Genomic DNA, 19695 nt, shown 5'->3' on the forward strand with positions numbered 1-19695 from the left:
TAGGGTATATCCGGGAATACCCGAGCACAACTGTAGGTCCGTCTATGCCAACGCACAAACTCAACTTGTAGGCCTAGCTTGCTAGCTATATTTGGATGTCACGCTGTTCTAAATTCATATGCCTTAAAATTGATATAAGTCAAAGGCTACTATTTCCTCAAAAGAGAGAAAATGACATGTGCGTACGTGAGACGGGAATTAGAGGTTGTGTCCGCTTTAGCTTCTTTCTGACAAATGCTGTAACGTCTTTGTTTGCAACTGTGCGTGCAGCCGTGAGCTTCTTTAGCTTTGGTTCTGACATAATGCCACAGGGCGTCTATAGGCGTTGTTTAAATACATCAAAAACCCAAAACTTTACAAGATTTTCCATCGCATCGAATTTTACAGCATATGCATAAAACATTAAATATAGATAAAAAATAATTAATTAAACAGTTTACCTGTAAATCACGAAACGAGTTTTTAAGCCTAGTTACTTCACGATTGAATAATGTTTGTCAAATAAAAACGAAAATGCTACAGCCATAATGTTGAAGCTGGCGTGAGGGGTACCAAGCATGTCCTTGAGTAAAAAGAAGGCCCCGGTGAGGAAAAAAAAAGTTCAATCCTAGTTGGCAAAAATAATGGTTCTATGATTCAATATCTATATGTCATGTTAATTGAAAGAACAGTGGTTCTAGGATCATGTGCTATATCCTGTTTGTTTGAATTTATAATGATGCTGAAAAATATTGTTGCGCTGATAAGTTCGAGTGAACAGATATTAACTTTTGTTGCGTGGGTGAAGGCCATGCCATGGCCTAAAGATCAAAGAGACGCCATCACGGTGCTGCACTTTTCGGCTCCCTCCTGCTTCCACATGCCGCGCGTCGTCTAGAAATCCCTGATTCAGCAGCACACCTGTGCGCCTAGCCGCCCACGCGTACACTGATAAACAGTTTTTTTCTAGTCCGCCCACACGCGCGCTCCGAGCCGCAGATCCTAGCAAGCGCCGCGCATCCGACGGCCACGACAGCGCGGTGCCGTCCGCCGCCCCCACCGCAGCTTGTCCACCTCCTGACCCATGAGCGGAAACCACGGTCCACGGACCACGGCTGCGTTCCAGTCCAGGTGGAGGCTGTGCAACCCCGGTTTTCGCTCGCTGCGCCGTGGTTTGCTGCCCAAGGTGGCCGGAGGTGGCGAAACCGCACCCGGATCCTTCCCATCGTTTCTCATCTCTTCCTCCTTTAGAGCTTAGTATATAATCAGGGCTCTTGTCTCCTGGCTCCTCACAGGTTCGTTTCGGTTTGGATTGATTGGTTTGATCAGTCGTGGGGTGAGGGTCTTGGAGTCGATTGATCTGGGATACTGTTAGAGGATTTGGGGAGGGGGCAATGGCGACCGCGGGGAAGGTGATCAAGTGCAAAGGTCCGTGATTTCTCCTCTGTTTCTTGATCTAATTAATTTTGGTTTATGGTTCGTGAAATCGTGAGTACTTTTGGGGAAAGCTTCCTAGGGAGTTTTTTTTCCCCGATGAACAGTGCCGCAGTGGCGCTGATCTTGTATGTTGTCCTGCAATCGCGGTGAACTTGTTCTTTTTCTATCCTTTAACCCCCATGAAAATGCTATTTATCTTTCTTACATCTTCCAGTTCCAGCACTGCTATTACCGTCCATCCGACAGTCTGGCTGGACTGACACTACTTATGGAGCATTGCTTTCTTTGAATTTAACTAACTGGTTGAGTACTGGCTCTGTTTCTCGGACGGAAGACATTTGCTAATCCACCATGTCCATTCGAATTTTGCCGGTGTTTAGCAAGGGCGGAAAGTTTGCGTCTTGATGGTTAGCTTGACTATGTGATTGCTTTCTTGGACCCGTGCAGCTGCGGTGGCATGGGAGGCCGGCAAGCCGCTGTCGATCGAGGAGGTGGAGGTAGCGCCTCCGCAGGCTATGGAGGTGCGCGTCAAGATCCTCTTCACCTCGCTCTGCCACACCGACGTCTACTTCTGGGAGGCCAAGGTATCTAATCAGCCATCCCACATTTGGGTCTTGTCAGTAGATATGATGCAGCAACTCGCGGTTGACTTGCGCTTTCTTGGCGGCTTATCTGTCTTAGGGGCAGACTCCGGTGTTCCCTCGGATCTTCGGTCATGAGGCTGGAGGGTATGTTCTATTCTCCGATTTACTTCACTATGTTGCTGGCTAAGTGGCTATAGATGTACTGTGTTTATACTTTACAAATGTATTATGTTCGAGCGCCTGAATTTATGGTTGTCGTTGGTGGTCTTTGTTTAATGGTTTACTAGATGCATGTGGAAGAGTCATTAAGAAACAGTTTCTGTTTGAAACGGTATATCAACGTTTGAATATTATCTGTGTGGACGTCAGATGTTGTGGTATTGGCAGTGGACTTAGATTTATAATTTTCAGCAGCAGTTTCTTCAGCTAATTTACTCTCGAGTATTTTTCAGTTTACAAAGACAGTACAACTAGGGTTGTTCAGTCCTTAATTGGCATATATGAGATTTTGCTTTAATTTGAGATTCGTTATCTGAGTCAAATTTGCTTATTCTAGCGCCCTGAAATTTCTTGATTTTGACAGTATCATAGAGAGTGTTGGAGAGGGTGTGACTGACGTAGCTCCCGGTGACCATGTCCTTCCTGTGTTCACTGGGGAGTGCAAGGAGTGCGCCCACTGCAGATCGGCAGAGAGCAACATGTGTGATCTGCTCAGGATCAACACTGACCGGGGTGTGATGATTGGCGATGGCAAGTCACGGTTTTCAATCAATGGAAAGCCTATCTACCATTTTGTTGGGACTTCAACCTTCAGCGAGTACACTGTCATGCATGTTGGTTGTGTTGCAAAGATCAACCCTGAGGCTCCCCTTGATAAAGTTTGTGTTCTTAGTTGTGGTATTTCTACTGGTAAGTTCATTTATTACATTTGGGTATGGATGTTAGCATATATTTATGTTGAGATGCTGAGTTATATAATTTCTATGTTTAGGTCTTGGTGCATCAATTAATGTTGCAAAACCACCAAAGGGTTCTACAGTGGCTATTTTCGGTCTAGGAGCAGTTGGTCTTGCCGTAAGTGTTGAAATTATTCACTTGTTCTATCTTCTATGACCTTTCCATTACAATGAAAATGTGTGTTGGGTTTGCATCTGATTACGCTGCACATGATTAGGCTGCAGAAGGTGCAAGGATTGCTGGAGCATCAAGGATCATTGGTGTTGACCTGAACCCCAGCAGATTCGAAGAAGGTGAATCCCTTTAATCTAATAGCTGATAACTCAGTAGTTATTTTACTATTTTGTTTTGATAAGTCAGTAGCTTACCCCTTTGTCCCATTTTCAGCTAGGAAGTTTGGTTGTACTGAATTTCTGAACCCAAAAGACCACAAGAAGCCCGTGCAGGAGGTCTGTTTCTTTATCTGAGACAACAAAAGGTTATCACAGCTTATGCTGAACTTGACCATAACATGCAATTCCTTTATGGTTTAGGTACTTGCTGAGATGACCAACGGAGGGGTTGACCGCAGTGTGGAATGCACTGGCAACATCAATGCTATGATCCAAGCATTTGAATGTGTTCACGATGTAAGTACACTCTTATACATGTTAAGCTATTGTTCTCCAAGTTCTCTTTATTCACATGTCCTGGCCGCTGTGCTCTTGAATCCAGGGCTGGGGTGTTGCTGTGCTAGTGGGTGTGCCACACAAGGATGCTGAGTTCAAGACCCACCCAATGAACTTCCTGAACGAGAGGACCCTGAAGGGAACCTTCTTTGGCAACTTCAAACCACGCACTGATCTGCCAAATGTGGTGGAGCTGTACATGAAAAAGGTAAATGCAAAGTGTTGTTTCTTCAGTTTCCTTACCAGTTGACCTTTGCTGAAATTGTTATACCCAAAGAAACGTCCCTACAACTCTGCTTAACTGTGCACAGGAGCTGGAGGTGGAGAAGTTCATCACACACAGCGTTCCGTTCACGGAGATCAACAAGGCCTTCGACCTGATGGCTAAGGGAGAAGGCATCCGCTGCATCATCCGCATGGAGAACTAGATTTCGCTGTCTGGTTTGTGATCTGACCTGGGTTGGGTTAATAAAAGGGGCAATGCTGAGCCTGCCCGTTCGATGCGGTAGATACAGGACCACGCTTGTGTGTCGCGTTCAGTTTGGCTTTGTCAATCAGTAGAACAGGTTCCCGTGTCTTGTAATTATATATCGGCATGAGTCTTATGAACCACCATCTTTTGGCGTAATATATATATGGTATGCTACCACTATGAGTCTATGAGTTTCAGTCTATAAACTTCTTCTGGCCCACTTGCGGTGATGTTTTAGCTATTTTGCTGCTGTTTGTGTTGAATTTTGTCTAAACTTGTCTCTAGTTATTTACTCTGCCCCTTCAAATCAGACATATGGGCCAGGAAAATCTAGTGTATTTTCGTCGATTCACAGGCGCTGTGTCGCGCGTATGGTCCAGACTCCAGACATGTCATCAAAATATTCAGAAATCAATCCACAGAGATGTAAGGAAAGAATTAGCTTCGTTTTCAACAGAGCCAAGTTTAATCTGCTGCGCGAATTTTGAGGGAAATTGAATTTGTATATATGTATCTCTCTGGACGGATGACACACAAGATCAAAGAACTAAAGACCACACCTGGCTCGTATGTCCAAAGTTTTAAAAAAAAAAACACAGAAGAAACACCAACAGAAGAGGAAATCAACCAATGAATTTCAGAGCAAGCCGGGGCGCGAGTGGAAGGGGAACTGATGCATCACAACTACGGGAGCCTTCTCACGATCCCTCCTCTTCCTCTCCTTATTGCCTCCTGCTGCTGCTGCGGCTGCGGCGGCGGCGGCCTCCTCTCCGGCCACCCGCTGCTGCTTAGCTTCTGGGTAACCTGCTCCACCTCCTGACTCCGATTGCTTCCGGTCGGCAGCAGGCGACACCGCGGCGACGGCGACACCACCGCAGCATCCTCCCAGTCCCAACACCATGATGATCGATCGACCGCGCTGCACGACCTTCTCCTCAGCCGATCACCTCCTGAGATGACTGCGTTTAATTTGTGCTCTCTGGCGCCTGGTCTGCTGCTAGTTTTTTTCCCCGATGATGATCTTGCACTTGTACTGCTGTGTCTTGCTGCGTCTTTGAGTGTGGTAGGCTGCTCTGGCAGCGTGCATTTATATATATAGGAGGTGGTTGCTGATGAGTTCCTTCCGTGATGCGGTGCTTTTGTTGCTAGGGGCCTAGGGGGTCCAAGGAGGAGCACGAAGAGGAGGGCAGCTTGAAGCTTCGTCCACGAGAAGGCCGGGAGAATAATCTACCTGTTTGACGTGCTTGCTCATCGCGTTCTCCTGCTGACGCTGCCTTGGCTGCCAAGGCTCCATTTCCATTTGACTTGGTCGATAAGGTTCTTGGTGTCCAGTCAATCCAACACGTGCGAGTAGCGGTCTGGCGGACACGAGAGGGGAACTCTGGCCTTGTTTAGGCCTTGTTTAGTTCCCAAAAAATTTTACAAATTTTTTCAGATTTTCCGTCACATCGAATCTTTAGACACATGCATGAAGCACTAAATATAGATAAAAATAAAAACTAATTGCACAGTTTGGTCGGAATTGACGAGACAAATTTTTTGAGCCTAGTTAGTCCATGATTGAACAATATTTGTCAAATAGAAACGAAAAAGCTACAGTGTCCATTTTGCAAAATATTTTGGAACTAAACAAGGCCTTAGTTGCCAGAAAATTTTGTAAAATTTTTTAGATTCCCCGTCACATCAAATTTTTAGACGCATGCATGAAGTATTAAGTATAGACAAAAAAAAACTAATTGTACAGTTTGGTCCGAATTGACGAGACAAATCTTTTGAATCTAGTTAGTACATGTTTAGATAATATTTGTCAAACACAAACGAAAATAGTATTATTTCAATTTTGCAAAATTTTTTGGAACTAAACAAGGCCTTTCTTGTGGCTGTGGCTGTGCTGCTGTGGGAGATACGTACTCCCTTCGTCCCAAAAGAGTGTCGTTTTAGAATTTTAGACAACTTATTTGATCATTCGTCTTATTCAAAAATTTTACATAAATATTATATATTTTGTTAAGACTTATTTTATCATTACAGATACTTTGCTCATGATTAATTTATTTTGTAATTTATATAAATTTTTAAATAAGACGAAGGGTCAAACGTGATATCTCAAAATCAAAAACGTCATTTTTTTTTTGGGACGGAGGGAGTATATAATAAGAGACGAAAACGGCGCTGTGAACTGAAAATGACAACTGATGTGGGGCGGTGGGTTCGTTAATTTGCGACGTGCTCCGGCCGTCAGACTCAGATCACAGCTAGTACTACTTGGCGGCTGATGCTGTTGATTTCTTGTGGCTTTCGAGTTTTAGTTTTCACCGCTACCCTTTTTCTTGTGGTCTCGAGCATATAATTTAATAACAAGTGATGAATGACTCGTTTTTTCTCGCTTTTGTGGTTGAATAGCTCAATAATTACGACGCCGCGACCAAAGGAATGGAAGACCTTGGCGCTGAAGGCATACACCAGTACACCAGCAAGTAGTCAGCACTAGAATTCAACTAGTACCTGGAAGCATGCACATGCATGCATGCATCTAGAGTTTGTCTCGGATTCTTCATGTCCATCCTTCAGCATGAAAAAAAAAGTGCCAGCAACGCTCCAACACAAGCATTACCAACTCAGCAACAACTATATAACCACTAGTCCAAAGGCTCCAGCGAATATAATCCCAGTTATCCCGATGGCTCAGCTCGGAGTTGCTGTTGCTGGCAGCCTTTCTGGTGCTGCTCCTGCAGCAGGAAAGAAGACGGCCTCACCACCTCCAAAACCAAAAGGCGGAGAACCGACTATGAAACGGCAATCAGCTAAAGATCAGGAAGCGGTTGCCCAGGTTTTGGGTGCGCGGAAGATGGGAGAAGATGTCGGGGATGCTGCAGACGTGGAGGGGGAGAGGAAGAGGAAGAGAGCTCCCATCGTGGTGCATCACTTCCCCTTCCATCCCCGCCCTGGACTGCTGTGACTCCATTTCTTCTGTCTTGTTTGGACATTGAGTTCTTGTAAAGTAATGCTATTGTTCTTGGAAGATGGAGAGAAGTTTAGCATGTAGACAGAGTTTGCTGTCTAAGCGGGCAGGCATGCAGCTAGCCCTTTTATCACTTAGGTGATGATTTGTTTTTCCAAGGTTATTGTGTGCTTGGTCTTCAATATTTGCCCTCTCTTTTCCTTATTATTAGTTCGATGTGGTGTAGTCAGTCTCACATACATTGCTGTGATAAACACTATGTTAAGAAGAAGAAAAAAAATTCAGCAATCTAGTTTAGTTAAACAATTGAGATACCAAATTCTAATGACGGAATGATCTGACCTATTATTCTGTTAATATGTAATGTGAAAATTAAAGTGGTTATCCAGGATCAGGGGGGATAAAAATTTTATTTCAAGGCATGGTAATATGGCACAAAATGCTATTCGTGAGCAGTATTGTGGCGAAGGTAAAAAAAGTGACATGTACCACAGGAAACTATAATTGAAAGAAAGGATGATACAACAAAAGGTGAGAAATAAAAAAAAAAATCAGGGTGCATAAAGGGAAGTCGCACTCCCAACAAACCATCTTCACCATCATGATAACTGTCCTCGGTTTCCAAATGGTGAATCTATTAGAGTTAGTGCCCTTAGGTGCTTGATCATAGTAGCCAGTCTGCCAATAATGTGAAAGTACAGTAAGACATTCTTGAAGTACCAATATCATTTACTATAAGTTCATCATGAGAAGTACAGTTAAAGAATGCTTACTTAGTTTATATATGTGCAGTGTCCTCAGAAAACTGTATTTACCTATCTTTCATTCAAAAACTTCACAACACCCATCTGATTAAATTCAGACAAGAGCTCTCCTGACCCGGGATTAAACAACAATGCACAGAAGACAACTTGATGGCCGCTTGACAAGCAAGGCTGCAAGTGGATGCCAAGCTGAGCTCAGCCGCCTCAAATTAAGTATACTAGCATACATTTGGGGAGTGTTATTCAATTCTGAGTCTGACTCCAGTCTCCAGATTTACATGCGGAAAACAACATGCTATGTGGCCTAGACCTATGAAGTTGCAAACATATGAATTGCATTCAAATGGACAGAACTGAATTCTAGTAAACCATACCAATCTGTGCATAGCTACCGCATATTTGGGTTTTCCTCTTTAATTTTTTCTAGTTTTGCATTTATGAGCTTATCTAATATGGGGGGCTCAAGAGGGATTGGGTCAAGACATCTCTCGTGGGCAGCATTGTTCACCTGCAGAGATATGAAGATCTGAGTTACAGGTAAGCACAATACGGAACAATTACACACAAGTGCAGTTTTGATTGGTCTGAGGAAAAATTAACCGGTGGCAAGTTGAAATATATAGTGGCAGTATCTGACCTCTTTGAGTAAAAAGCTGATAGCTGCTTCATCATCCACAAATTCCTTAAGGGAGGTCTTGAGAAATTCCATATCCAGCTGAATCTGCTGAAATCCACTTCTGTTGAAAGTCTGAAGACGGACATATTCTTGCAAGCTTTTCAGGCAGAGCTTGAGGACAGTAGAAATAACAGATTCCTGAAATTTACCCAGAATACAAGGAATTACAGTCAAAAGCAGCTACCTAATAGTATCACAAAATATACTTGAACTATAGAATATCTCCCTAATAGTATCACCAAATTTAATTGATAAGCTGCTCTATGACCTCAATCAGATACTGCATTCTAAAAACTATGATGCAGTTGGCATTGATGTAGATTTTACGAGAATAGTTGGCATTGTTGTACATTTTACGAGAATCTGTGGGATTTGCAGTAACATAACAAGTGTTACGAGAGGGAGGCGACTGATTCTGATACTTGGGTAAATCAGCAGGTTTTATTTTTGCCTATTTATTTTGAAAAACTTGGAATATAAACTAGATGAGCATTCTATGTCTGTTCCCCTCCGTTGATTTTGAAAGGGGTTCAGATGGTTAAGAGGGAGAAGCATAGAAGAACTCCAAAAATTATCATGCCATTCCAACTGGGACAACCTCATATGACTGCAATGTTAACAAGTTGTTAAAATACTACCTAAAATGTTGACAAAAAAATTGCCAGTCTCACAGCATGGTGCATTATATTCCTGCAACCTAATGAAACTACATGATGCACAAAAGTGATCAGGTTATACAAGTCTATAGTAGTCCCATTGAATAGGTGATCCTTTAGCAATTCTCCTGGATAACATTATAGCATAACTATAAGTTTGTTATATTCATCTTGTCACAAGAGCACAAGTAAATAAAAATATTCCTCTCAGCTGTTGGAAATAACTAATTTCCTGAGCAAGTATGCGATGCACTTGAGAAAATTCTGACAACAGCAAAACTATCAACGCATACAGTCAGAATGTGTATTAAAATCTTTCAACTTCTGTTATAACCCATATAACTACAAGATCACCATTGTGATTACTGATGCAGTATTATGTCCCTTGTCCAAATATTTAACAAGCTAAAAGATTAATGAAACCAAAAGCTGATAACAACTTTTTACATCTAAAAGGAAAGGGAAGTAATTAATTCTGGGAGATTACCTGTGTGTATTCAACTTTGGTGAATATTTCCATTTTCTGCTCGAATAACTTTGCCAGGTGGTTTTCTAAAAACTGACTTCTAGCACGATGTGTGTTTGATCGGTTCAACATATCTTCTCGCATTGGATTGCTTCTGGAGGAAGTCGTGCTACCAGTGCTATCAGAATGCCGATGTCGCCGAACTATACCAGGTAAGATCTGCTTGACTTCAGATACCACACCATTGATCTAAAAGAAAAATGATGACCGTTTACGTAGAGAAAACTTTAGAAATGGAATTTCCAGTAAGAACTTATTTTCTGAAAGCAGACTCCAATACCTAAATTGGCTTGGTACTGCATGCTCAATTATGAATTTGTAGCCATACTAGCATTATAAGTACACATAATGCAATAGGAAAAGGAACTGGACAAACCTCTAGGAGAAGTAGATCAACAAACATGTTCACTTCCCTAGGTTCCTTGTGCTGTTTTAGTTGAACATATAAAGAAAAAGGAAATGTAAATCTGAGTAACAAAACCAGAAAAAAGCAAAATCACTAAATATTCTGTTGAATACAAAGGCTAACCTTAATCCAAACTGGTGTTGTAAATCGCTTATTAAGAAGTTTAGAGATCTTCTGAGTCTTCAGATTTATGTACTGCGTCAAGGAACACAATATTCCAGTTATTGACACTGCCAGATCCACTTTTTTAAAAAAAAATGTATAAAGGAGAAAAGGATTAAGCTATTTCATAGAGTTTCTGAGTATGTTTCTGATTATGCTCCCATGGCACGGGAGATTGACCCTTCACATGTAAACTGCGCCTTGGCTGCTTAGAGACTGAAAATGGTTGCTTTTGGAAACAAAATTCTAGAGAAAGTAATGGCATGGCACTATGGATACTATGTTTTCATGACACTATACAAGATATCATGCATGTACTAACATTGTTTACGGAGTTAAATGTATCCACAATGCAATAGAATTATGGTTCTAAAAAAATTAAAAGACTAAATAGTGCACACAGCACTTTCTCCCTGTTACAAGAGTGCACCCAACTTTTTGTAACAAGGAGATCCAAAAGTACAAGAGAAAATACTACTCTGCAAGCCTTCTTTTCTATCTTTATGTAGTTATTTAATTCCATGCAGCAGTTAATGGGAAGCAAAGAAAAAAAGCCACCATATGGGGCAGTGGGATAAAACTTCTACTACATAAAATCCAGAAACAATGAACAATAAAATGAAAAAGAACATAAGATAAAGAATGCTTCCTACATGGTGCAAGAATTTCTCTCCTGATGAACGATATAGCCGACATATTTCTCCAGGCACAAAAGGTGGTCCATATTCGTAGCTACGTGCACCACCTCCAAAAAAAGAAGCAGCTAGCTCCTAAAAAAGGTAACAGAAGCCAGGATTGTTTCATTATGAAGCTTCACATTGGACAGTGGCCAAGTGATTGGAAACGATGCAACGTACCTCTGTAACTTTAGGAACTGTTGTTTGTTCAATGTAAACACAGAGTTGTGCAAGCATAAGTACCAAGACTGTTGGGACCTTATCAATTTGCACAGAATGCATAGTTGACTCTTGTGATTTCTTTTTGCTTCTCCCAGAGAGCACATGAAAATGCCCATCAAGTTTCTGGAAAAAATCTTGAAAACCTTCTTGTACCCAGTCAATAATCAAATCTCTCAGCTTTACAAGCAACTCTATATTGCCATCTATCAGATGATGAAATTCCTGGAAGCAGCATGGCCAGAAATATAACATTAAAACAGAGCATGAGAAAGTCATGAACTTTGATTGTGTGTTACATTTATGTTGCTTGACAACATGACAAAACGGGTGGGTGTTCAGAAGTTCTGAAGCTTCTAAGTATGTACCTGCAGGAGATCTATGCATCCTTGGGATACTTTGATTTTGCTTGCCTCCATAGCAGTTTGCAGCTGTGACTCTTCTAACTTCTCATTTGATGTTGAACGTGTCCTAACCAGTGCCTCTGCTCACCCATGTACAACATATGTGAATTTTTTTCATACTTGTACCATTACAAGCTAAACCAAAATAAGTTACTGGTAAATCACATCTGAACTTCAATCCGGAATGAAGTTCTGGAGAAAAAAATGCAGATTGCAGAGTAAAGTATGGTGGGAGGTGGGGACCTGATATTTCACTTTGAAGATGGAGAAATGCAGTTGCTATGTGTTGCCTAATAATGTCTCGAGTAGTCTGCCAGTAGAAAATTTTTTTGCCACGCGCAAAATCAGTATCAAGAAATATGAAGTGGACATCAAAGATATCAAAAGCAGCAATTACAGAACTGTGTTTTTAAGTATATTCATTTATCCCTGAATAAGAAAATATAAGAGGGAAGAAAATAAACCTTCAATATTTCCAAAAGAACCATATCATATGACCTATACAGTAACACTATACAGCCAAAGTATACTAACAAACAATTCTCAGCTAAACATATAGTACAAAACAGTTTTTGCTGATTTCTAAATCAAAGTATAGGTTGTCAGGCAGAGAAAAACTTAGTCTACTGAGTAGTACTGCTACATGTTACATATGAAAATAAACATAATACTATAATCACCATTGAGGAAATAATAAATACTAGCAACTGATTTTAGAATATTATTTCCAAGACAATAGATCTAATAAATAATAATTATACGCCCATATAGCAAACCAATGCTTCAAATATGTCCCAACAGTCTTCAAAAAAATATGTCCCAACACTAACAGTAACAATTGACGTGATATAATTCTGAGAACTGGTGGCTACCAGTTATTTATCACTTCATTATTTTTTTTCTCGAATACACAGGAGCTGCGCATCATTGTATTATAGAGAGGAAATAAAAGGTAACTCATGCCAGTACCATACATGAGATAGGTTGGGACACTTACAACATTTCACCTACGAGACATCTGACGACCGACAACCAGGAACCTAACCAGAGGTCCCTACCCCATCTAACCAAGCACCACTCTTATGGCAGGAGTCACTATGACAGGAGTCAAGCACCACAGTGACAAACCTAATTCTAGACATCAATTGGTGGACTTGTCCACTGCTATGACAGGAGTCACTGTCTTAAAGAACAAGACATCATTATCTGCCATATTATCCAATGCCTCCAGGAGCATTGTACCTAACTCTAAAAATATGTCCCCTATAGTTAGTGGAAGCAGATAGCAATACTCAGCACAGAAAAGCACTTTGGTTTAAGCCAAATTTCCAAAGTAAGAAACTGCCAGGAGGAATGAACAGGAGTTACAGGACAACTAAGAAGTATATTATGCACATTTAACCACATAATTGCTACTTGATTCTAGGCAGAACATAAAAGTTGAGTGAAGAGAGAAAAGTGTAACATTAAATCTGATAGTAACCTCCAAAGAAAAAGCTGGTAGCGCAGCCTCTGGAATAACTTCATCGATGGCGGTTGCATCCTCCCATAAGGATCCTTTGATCACCAAAGAATAGTAGTATTAAATTTAAACAGATCAATAATCTTACAATAATATCAAATTCTTAAGCAAGACCATTGTTGGCATTGCAGAAGCAGCACTTCAAAAGAATCCTATTCAAGTCATAACAGCAAAATCTCAGTACAATTAGTAAGTTTCAATGTCAATACAATACAGCATAGTGAACTCAACAGCTAACTGGTCCTAAAGGTAAAAATACCACTGAACGAATACCAAAGATGTTAAGACTAAGGAGGCTTTCCTACAGAGGGAACGTCTTTTGACATATGAATTCAAATTCCAATGATCACTGGCCAATAGAAGTTTACACTATTGTTCTAAGCATATTCTGTAAATAAAATTGCAATGGTGCTATAGCATAGAATATAGATAAAGTTCTTACGTAGTATTGCCAGCAGATCTGTTGATGGAATTCTTTTCTTCAGATTCTCTCTGACTGTTTCATATCGGCTTCATCAAAAGAAAAAGACAAGTGTATATGTGATGAATCTAGTAGAAATGTAAGATAAAACAACAAAGCAACCATAGGCCATACGGAGAAGATAAATGTGTCAGTTTATCTCATACACAGAACCAAGTATTGGAGTAATTATCTACTATCCCCATTGCACAATAAGTAACAGCTCATAAGTAGAATGGTAGGAAGCAGATAAAGAAAATATTCCCCAAGGTTTTTTCACTTCCAATTCTCTCTGCATTTGAAAATATACGACATGCACCAGGTTGTTCATACACTCAAGGCTCCTTTCCCATCTAGCAACAGGTTCAAAAGGCAGATGCAGCTTGAAAGACATAGCCTTCAAAAGGACAACCAGGAACTCACACACAAAAGAACACATACAAACACAAGTTTGGTGGCTGGAAATGACTTAACCTTTTCTGATTTTCTCTTCTACTTATAGACAACCGTGAGCAAATCAGGCTGTGATAGCCTCCTAGTAATGAAGAATATTGCACACGTATTCAGCCTTTGCTCCTATTACTCCATGCTGAAATTAAGGTAAAGTTAAGGCTATGAACCTAGACACTAGCATACACCTAGACACAGGATTATTTCCAACAAAGCTGCCTGATCAACCTCAGCCCCTAATATTAGCAGGAACAGAGGTAGAATAGGGGGAGTGCCCCCTAGTCCCCCGCCCCAGGCCTCCATCACTCCCAGGCAAATCAAAGCAGTAAGACCAATTTCAATATCCACCCGCAAGATGATTTGGTCTTCTCAACAATTTAGAATTTAAAATTTAAAACAAAGTGAGAAAAATAATCATCTGAAGTTATATCTACAAAGCTTTATGGACACGCGACAACTCAGAGGCTTTATCTTCCAGGATTAGAATGTTGATATTATTAAAGGAAGAAGGCATGTCATGTATCTTCAGTTCTTCACATAAGTAATCTCGGTTTATATTCTGGGAGCTAAAACAGAAAAGAATTGGCAGGATGCAGTTAATGGTCTAAGGACAGCCGACTGTTTGATGGCACAGTTGCATAAGGACTGAACCAAACTTACTTTGAGAACAAAGCTTGTGCAAGTTCAATGAGACGCCTTTCCGAATCAGGAAATATTATTAAATAAGCACGGAATGTCTTTGAGATGTCACCAATTGAAGCCTAACCAAAAAATAGCACGAGGTATTAGATGATTAATCAATACAGTAGGGCAAACGCATAAATGGGCATTACAACTAGGCTGCATGTTACAGCATGAGCAACATCGCATTACATAGTGTGCAGACTTAGTAGTAATACAGGTAACAGAAGCAGTGCCGATCCCAAACTGTGTAACTTCCATACAATACTAAATGGAAACTGTTCAGTTGTAATATTCTGATATAGACACATGCACACCTGCGTAGGCTCATTCTGGAAATTCAAGAGGCAATCTTCAAGCTTCTCAAGTAGATTCGATTTTAAGTTGTCCACCTGTTGACATATGAAATTATGAAAAAAAAAACGATGGGCATTTACAGAAAAAAAAGGGCAAAACATGCAAGTAGTACATTGCAATACAGAGAGGAGCTCTGGCATAGCCTAACTAGCATTGATAAAATACATACCGGAAAGTTCAATTGTTTAAGGAGAACTACAGCTTCTGCTCTTGCTTCAATAGGTTCAGAATCTGAGTATAACTTTGCCTGAAATTTATGGGCAGTAAATAGTATTAAAAATCTACAAAATTAGAATAATGCAATTATGTAACAAATGATAAGTAGTAGATGGCATTTGGACAAATAATTATGTCATATTCCATACAAATTTGAGTCAAAATGTGCACAGTTACCTGAAGGTGTTGTATAACTAAATCCATTGCCTCCTCGGATGCCTTTTTACAGTCTTGAAAAGACGTATCTCCATAGGCCTATAATACAGAAGTACATGAAAGAGCATGGTAAAAGGTATTGCAGGGAGTTTCTAAGATGAGGAATTTCACTTAGCTCAAATTTACCTCAAAAATAGGTTTTGCTCCAGTAAAAAACCTGACAGCATCTGCATATGCTTCGGTCTTGATGCATTTGTTAAGCCGAGTTGGAAGGTCATATATGAACTGCAACAGAAGTTGATAGAAAGCAACATTTTATCAAAAGTTTTCTTTTTTCTGCGCCTACATTTAATTAGTTATTAGAATTCACTGGTGGTAGAAATACCCTGGAGAGTTTTTTTCAAAAAAAAAAAGAATACAGAGTAAACTATTGACCAAGTAGTCTTGAACAAACATCTTCATGGCATGTCTTAATGTGAAATTCCCTATGCAACACCAAAACTTCATGTTAAACTAAACATGTAGATCACTAGGGCCTCCCACAACACAAGGGCTGGGACAACAACAATGACACATATATATACCACTTACACTTAGGCTACTCCCAGTGCATAATATCATGTTGTTACATCCAAGACTGCCAAATCATACAAAGATCACCAAATTCATGTGTAGATAAAATCCCTCCAACACATAGTACTATACTGTTGTTTCTTAAGAGTTAAAAAATAATTAATTGCTGTTATGTTGTGTTTATGAGAGTGGGCCCAAGCTATTGGGTTGGTGCCAAAATATTGGACTTCGTTTTAGGCTTTGTTTCTCTCCTAATTAATTCTGCATCAATAAAAAATTCTATGTCTATGCAGCACCTAATTGATGTGCATGATACCACCCATTGGGAGTAGCCTTAGGTTTAACCATATTATTATATTATTGCAGAAATTTGCATATTTGTGTAACTACAAATTGTTAGTTCTCGACACAACAATGACTAATGGAGCAGCATAAATCATAGTTCTAAGATTAATAATGTAAGCAGGAGAGTATATACTTGAACTTTCCGGAGCAGATTGCGTGTACGATGTAATTTCTCGATGTTTTCCCTTTTGTCAAAAAGAGATGTATTTACTGTGTCGCTTTTTGATTGCACTGATGTTATCTGGAAAAGGCAAAAATAGGTTGGATCAACCATGTAAAAATGAGTCAGCCATGCACCAACAACGAGATAATGCATACCTTTGCAAGGAGCTGGTCCATATTTGTCTCCATCCCAACAATGTTAGTCTTCATCCTGTGGGAAAAAAATCACAGATAGATAGGATACACATTACAACTATAGAAAATAATAGTACTAGAACATCAAACTCATTAACAGAAGGAGAAGTCTGATTTATCAGTAAGGAAATAGCATCACCTTTTTATAGTGTCAGTTGCACTAATAAACTTGTTATAATTCTCATACACTAGCATCTGTAAATCTGTGTCTAGGTTCTTGATCTCAGCAGCCATCTTCACATGCCTTTGTAGAAGGCCTTCCAGATTGGATTGCTGCACCTGAAAACCACATGAGTAGCGAGCATGAGCATCCTACTCTTACTAACAAACTAAACACGATATCATGTCAGACTAATTTACGCTTTCAACAAACGCTATTACACTAGCAATAGCATATTAGGGTATGTAGGTTGGGCCTATGTTTAAATGTCTGTGAAATTCTGGCAAGCACATAGCCCTTTGATCACATCCAATACAGTTTTTTACCAGACCTTGGTGCCTCATCAGTATTAGAAAAAACTTGAACAGCTAGCCAATCATTTAACAAGGTCAGTTGAGGGCACAAACCAAAGATATCCTAGGTCCATATAGAAAAAGGGTCAAAACCATTTCAGCTTTCTTATAAAACCATTTGCAGCAATCCAAGTATGGAACAGTGTGAATAACTCAAGCCATTCAAGTGAAAATGGCAAGGCATGCAACAAATATACGCAGAAAAAGGCCAATTGAGTGATAGGTCATGCTAAATTTCATATAATCAGAATGCCAGTAAGCTACGTACAGAACAGAAAAGTGATAATATAAAAAGGTAATACCAGTGTAAACTATGTAGCATAAGCAAACTATATGGTAAACTATGTAGCATAAGCAAACTATATGAGTAAACTGAAACTATAAAAAGGTAATGCTGCTATAACAAGTAGTCTAACTCTAACTAAATAAGTAGCATGGCAACAAATTTAGTCTTTCTAATTCACATCATTCATGTGTCTAGATCCCAGACTCTAAGGATACCTGTGCAAGCATAACTCAAATATGCTGCATGGAAATGCTCCTAGTTAAAATAAATATGATTGAGATCTTAGTTAAAAAAAACAATCTAGACTTGTGTGCAAAATTCAACAGTGTAGTTATACAGCAAGCACACTATGTACATACTGTTAGAAGTGCTCTAATGCAGAATTTCAATTGCATCTGTTTTTGTAAGCTTTCTATGATTCATGTTATGTATGTAACTCACTGCCTAAGATATCATGTCTTGAGGATTCTATTTCCTGAGCACGATTATATTTATAATTACAAGATGCTGGAACAAATTGCACCCAGAACTCAACTCCATGATCTACACACACATCAGAACTTTTAGTAGCGTATACACAAATTGCACAACCGACTGTGTTTAAATAGAAAAGCTAACAGCATCATAGGATATGACATTTTGTCTCAGTTGATCTCGAGACAAACGCGATGGGCTAATCAGGTCAATTCCAGAAAGAGATTAATAAATACAGGGGTTATTACATACCAAAGTTCATCACATTCATTCATATTCTACGCAACAGGTCACCAACTATACTATCCGACCTGAGAAGCAGGGAGCTGGATCTGAGAGACCAGGAAAAGGGACGGAGTTGGGATCAGACACAAGCACTAACCAGAACATTCATGTAGATGTCGGGATCGAAGGAGGCGGAGTTGATGGAGTCGAGGGGCGATGCGGGCGCGGCTGTAGGGGACGGCCGCGCCAGGGACGCGGGGGCCGCGGCCCCGGCGGCCGCCGACGGGTCGGTGTTGTAGAAGCTAGCAAGGAGGTCACGCGTGCGCCGCGCCTTCTCGTCCATTGCCGGCGGTGCGGCGCCATCGGCTGTCGCCATATCGGTGGGGCTTCGCGGCGGGGCTCGCAGTCGGGACGCCGGAGAGACCAGAGAGAGGTTGTGGGAGTGGAGATGGAGAATGATCAGGGGTGTTTTGGAAAGTTTCGTTTCCAAGCGTAATTTCGCATAGCTCTGTAATTTTCGAAATTATACAGGGCTAAAGATATGCAAACGAGATCATTCACTTTTTACTGTGTGTTTGTTTGTTTTTGCAACTCCAGGTAAGCTCAGTACAGGCTTTTAATCTAGCTCTTCGATTGCATATTATTTAAGGCCTTGTTTAGTTCCGAAAAAATTTCGGATTTCGCTACTGTAGCACTTTCGTTTTTATTTGACAAATATTATCTAATCATAAACTAACTAGGATCAAAAGATTCGTCTCACGATTTACAGACAAACTGTGTAGTTAGTTTTTATTTTCGTCTATATTTAATGCTTCATGCATGTGCCGTAAGATTCGATGTGATGGGGAATCTTGAAATTTTTTTGGATTTCGGGGTGAACTAAACAAGGCCTAAAGCTTCTTTTTTCCTTAATTAAAAAATAAAGTGAAGTTGTTTAAAGCTTGGTGCATACTCCTGCTAGAGTGTTGGTTCTTGTTGTTGTACTTCATCACTTACTCTCACCTTAGAGGCTTAGACTATGGTCATTCATCTAAGAGAGTATTTGGTTGCTGGCCATTGCCCGCCATCGCAAATATAAGGCTACCACACATCTGAGGCTGCTGTTTGGTTCATTAGTAGCTTGAGGCTCGCCACAGGTTTTTCAACTATTTGAAGCAGGAAATCACGCTAAAAGTTAGGCTGCCCATTTTACCATCATAGCTTTGGCGACGCCACTCATGCAGTGGCGAACTACGGCTGACAACCAAACAACTTCTAACTCCCTCTCAAAAAAATAATAATCATTGTCTAACGCTAACAGTGTGACATGGATGTGTGTTTTGCAAACTATACACACTTATTTTCTCTCCATCTATGTAGCACCCCATAACCCAAATTCTAAATGACTCAAATCCATTTGCACTGTTAAACTTTTGTCCCTGATTCTCATGTGAACATCAGGTGGGCAACAAATACGAGAACATGATGACGACCATGAAGGTATTGAATGGGATTAACAACAACTACATGCATCTTTTGCTTACTCATCTTC

The 19695-nt window shown here is 40.3% G+C and overlaps 3 protein-coding genes across 5 annotated transcripts; 1 reads left to right on the top strand and 2 right to left on the bottom strand.

Moving 5' to 3' along the window:
- On the top strand, window positions 1022-4315 carry LOC110436814 (alcohol dehydrogenase 1). 3 transcript variants are annotated; one of them, XM_021464345.1, is made up of 11 exons: window positions 1022-1175; window positions 1275-1407; window positions 1864-2000; window positions 2098-2144; window positions 2584-2909; window positions 2992-3074; window positions 3175-3250; window positions 3345-3406; window positions 3491-3586; window positions 3672-3833; window positions 3937-4315. In XM_021464345.1, the coding sequence occupies exons 2-11, from the start codon at window positions 1374-1376 to the stop codon at window positions 4051-4053; spliced, it is 1140 nt and encodes a 379-aa protein (XP_021320020.1). In that variant the 5' UTR covers window positions 1022-1175; window positions 1275-1373; the 3' UTR covers window positions 4054-4315. The 3 variants fall into 3 exon arrangements, with proteins under 3 accessions (XP_021320020.1, XP_021320029.1, XP_021320026.1); XM_021464354.1 differs by having other exon boundaries at window positions 2104-2144; XM_021464351.1 differs by having other exon boundaries at window positions 1025-1165.
- On the bottom strand, window positions 4580-5308 carry LOC110436817. Its single transcript, XM_021464360.1, has one exon. It carries the CDS (start codon window positions 4996-4998, stop codon window positions 4735-4737), a length of 264 nt encoding a protein of 87 aa, XP_021320035.1. The 5' UTR covers window positions 4999-5308; the 3' UTR covers window positions 4580-4734.
- On the bottom strand, window positions 7451-18641 carry LOC8085969 (vacuolar protein sorting-associated protein 51 homolog). The gene is made up of 21 exons (XM_002466451.2): window positions 18322-18641; window positions 16806-16945; window positions 16628-16682; window positions 16443-16550; window positions 15578-15676; window positions 15413-15490; window positions 15189-15266; window positions 14980-15054; window positions 14642-14742; window positions 13514-13581; window positions 13033-13106; window positions 11793-11859; window positions 11514-11629; window positions 11107-11370; window positions 10903-11019; window positions 10211-10282; window positions 10058-10108; window positions 9643-9870; window positions 8461-8637; window positions 7833-8331; window positions 7451-7737 (listed from the first exon to the last, which is right to left on the bottom strand). The coding sequence occupies exons 1-20, from the start codon at window positions 18538-18540 to the stop codon at window positions 8212-8214; spliced, it is 2307 nt and encodes a 768-aa protein (XP_002466496.1). The 5' UTR covers window positions 18541-18641; the 3' UTR covers window positions 7451-7737; window positions 7833-8211.

The sequence above is a fragment of the Sorghum bicolor genome, chromosome 1 (genome assembly GCF_000003195.3).
Source record: "Sorghum bicolor cultivar BTx623 chromosome 1, Sorghum_bicolor_NCBIv3, whole genome shotgun sequence".
Taxonomy (NCBI): Eukaryota; Viridiplantae; Streptophyta; class Magnoliopsida; order Poales; family Poaceae; genus Sorghum; species Sorghum bicolor.

Excerpts from the sequence above, each read along its gene's own strand:
- LOC110436814 (XM_021464345.1), top strand. The coding sequence starts at position 1,374 with ATGGCGACCGCGGGGAAGGTGATCAAGTGCAAAG. Across the intron at positions 2,145-2,583 it reads TTCGGTCATGAGGCTGGAGG|TATCATAGAGAGTGTTGGAG; the intron begins GTATGTTCTATT and ends TGATTTTGACAG. Across the intron at positions 3,407-3,490 it reads ACAAGAAGCCCGTGCAGGAG|GTACTTGCTGAGATGACCAA; the intron begins GTCTGTTTCTTT and ends TTTATGGTTTAG.
- LOC110436817 (XM_021464360.1), bottom strand. The coding sequence starts at position 4,998 with ATGGTGTTGGGACTGGGAGGATGCTGCGGTGGTGTCGCCGTCGCCGCG.
- LOC8085969 (XM_002466451.2), bottom strand. The coding sequence starts at position 18,540 with ATGGCGACAGCCGATGGCGCCGCACCGCCGGCAATGGACGAGAAGGCG. Across the intron at positions 16,551-16,627 it reads TGGACCAGCTCCTTGCAAAG|ATAACATCAGTGCAATCAAA; the intron begins GTATGCATTATC and ends TGCCTTTTCCAG. Across the intron at positions 15,491-15,577 it reads GAGCAAAACCTATTTTTGAG|GCCTATGGAGATACGTCTTT; the intron begins GTAAATTTGAGC and ends TCTGTATTATAG.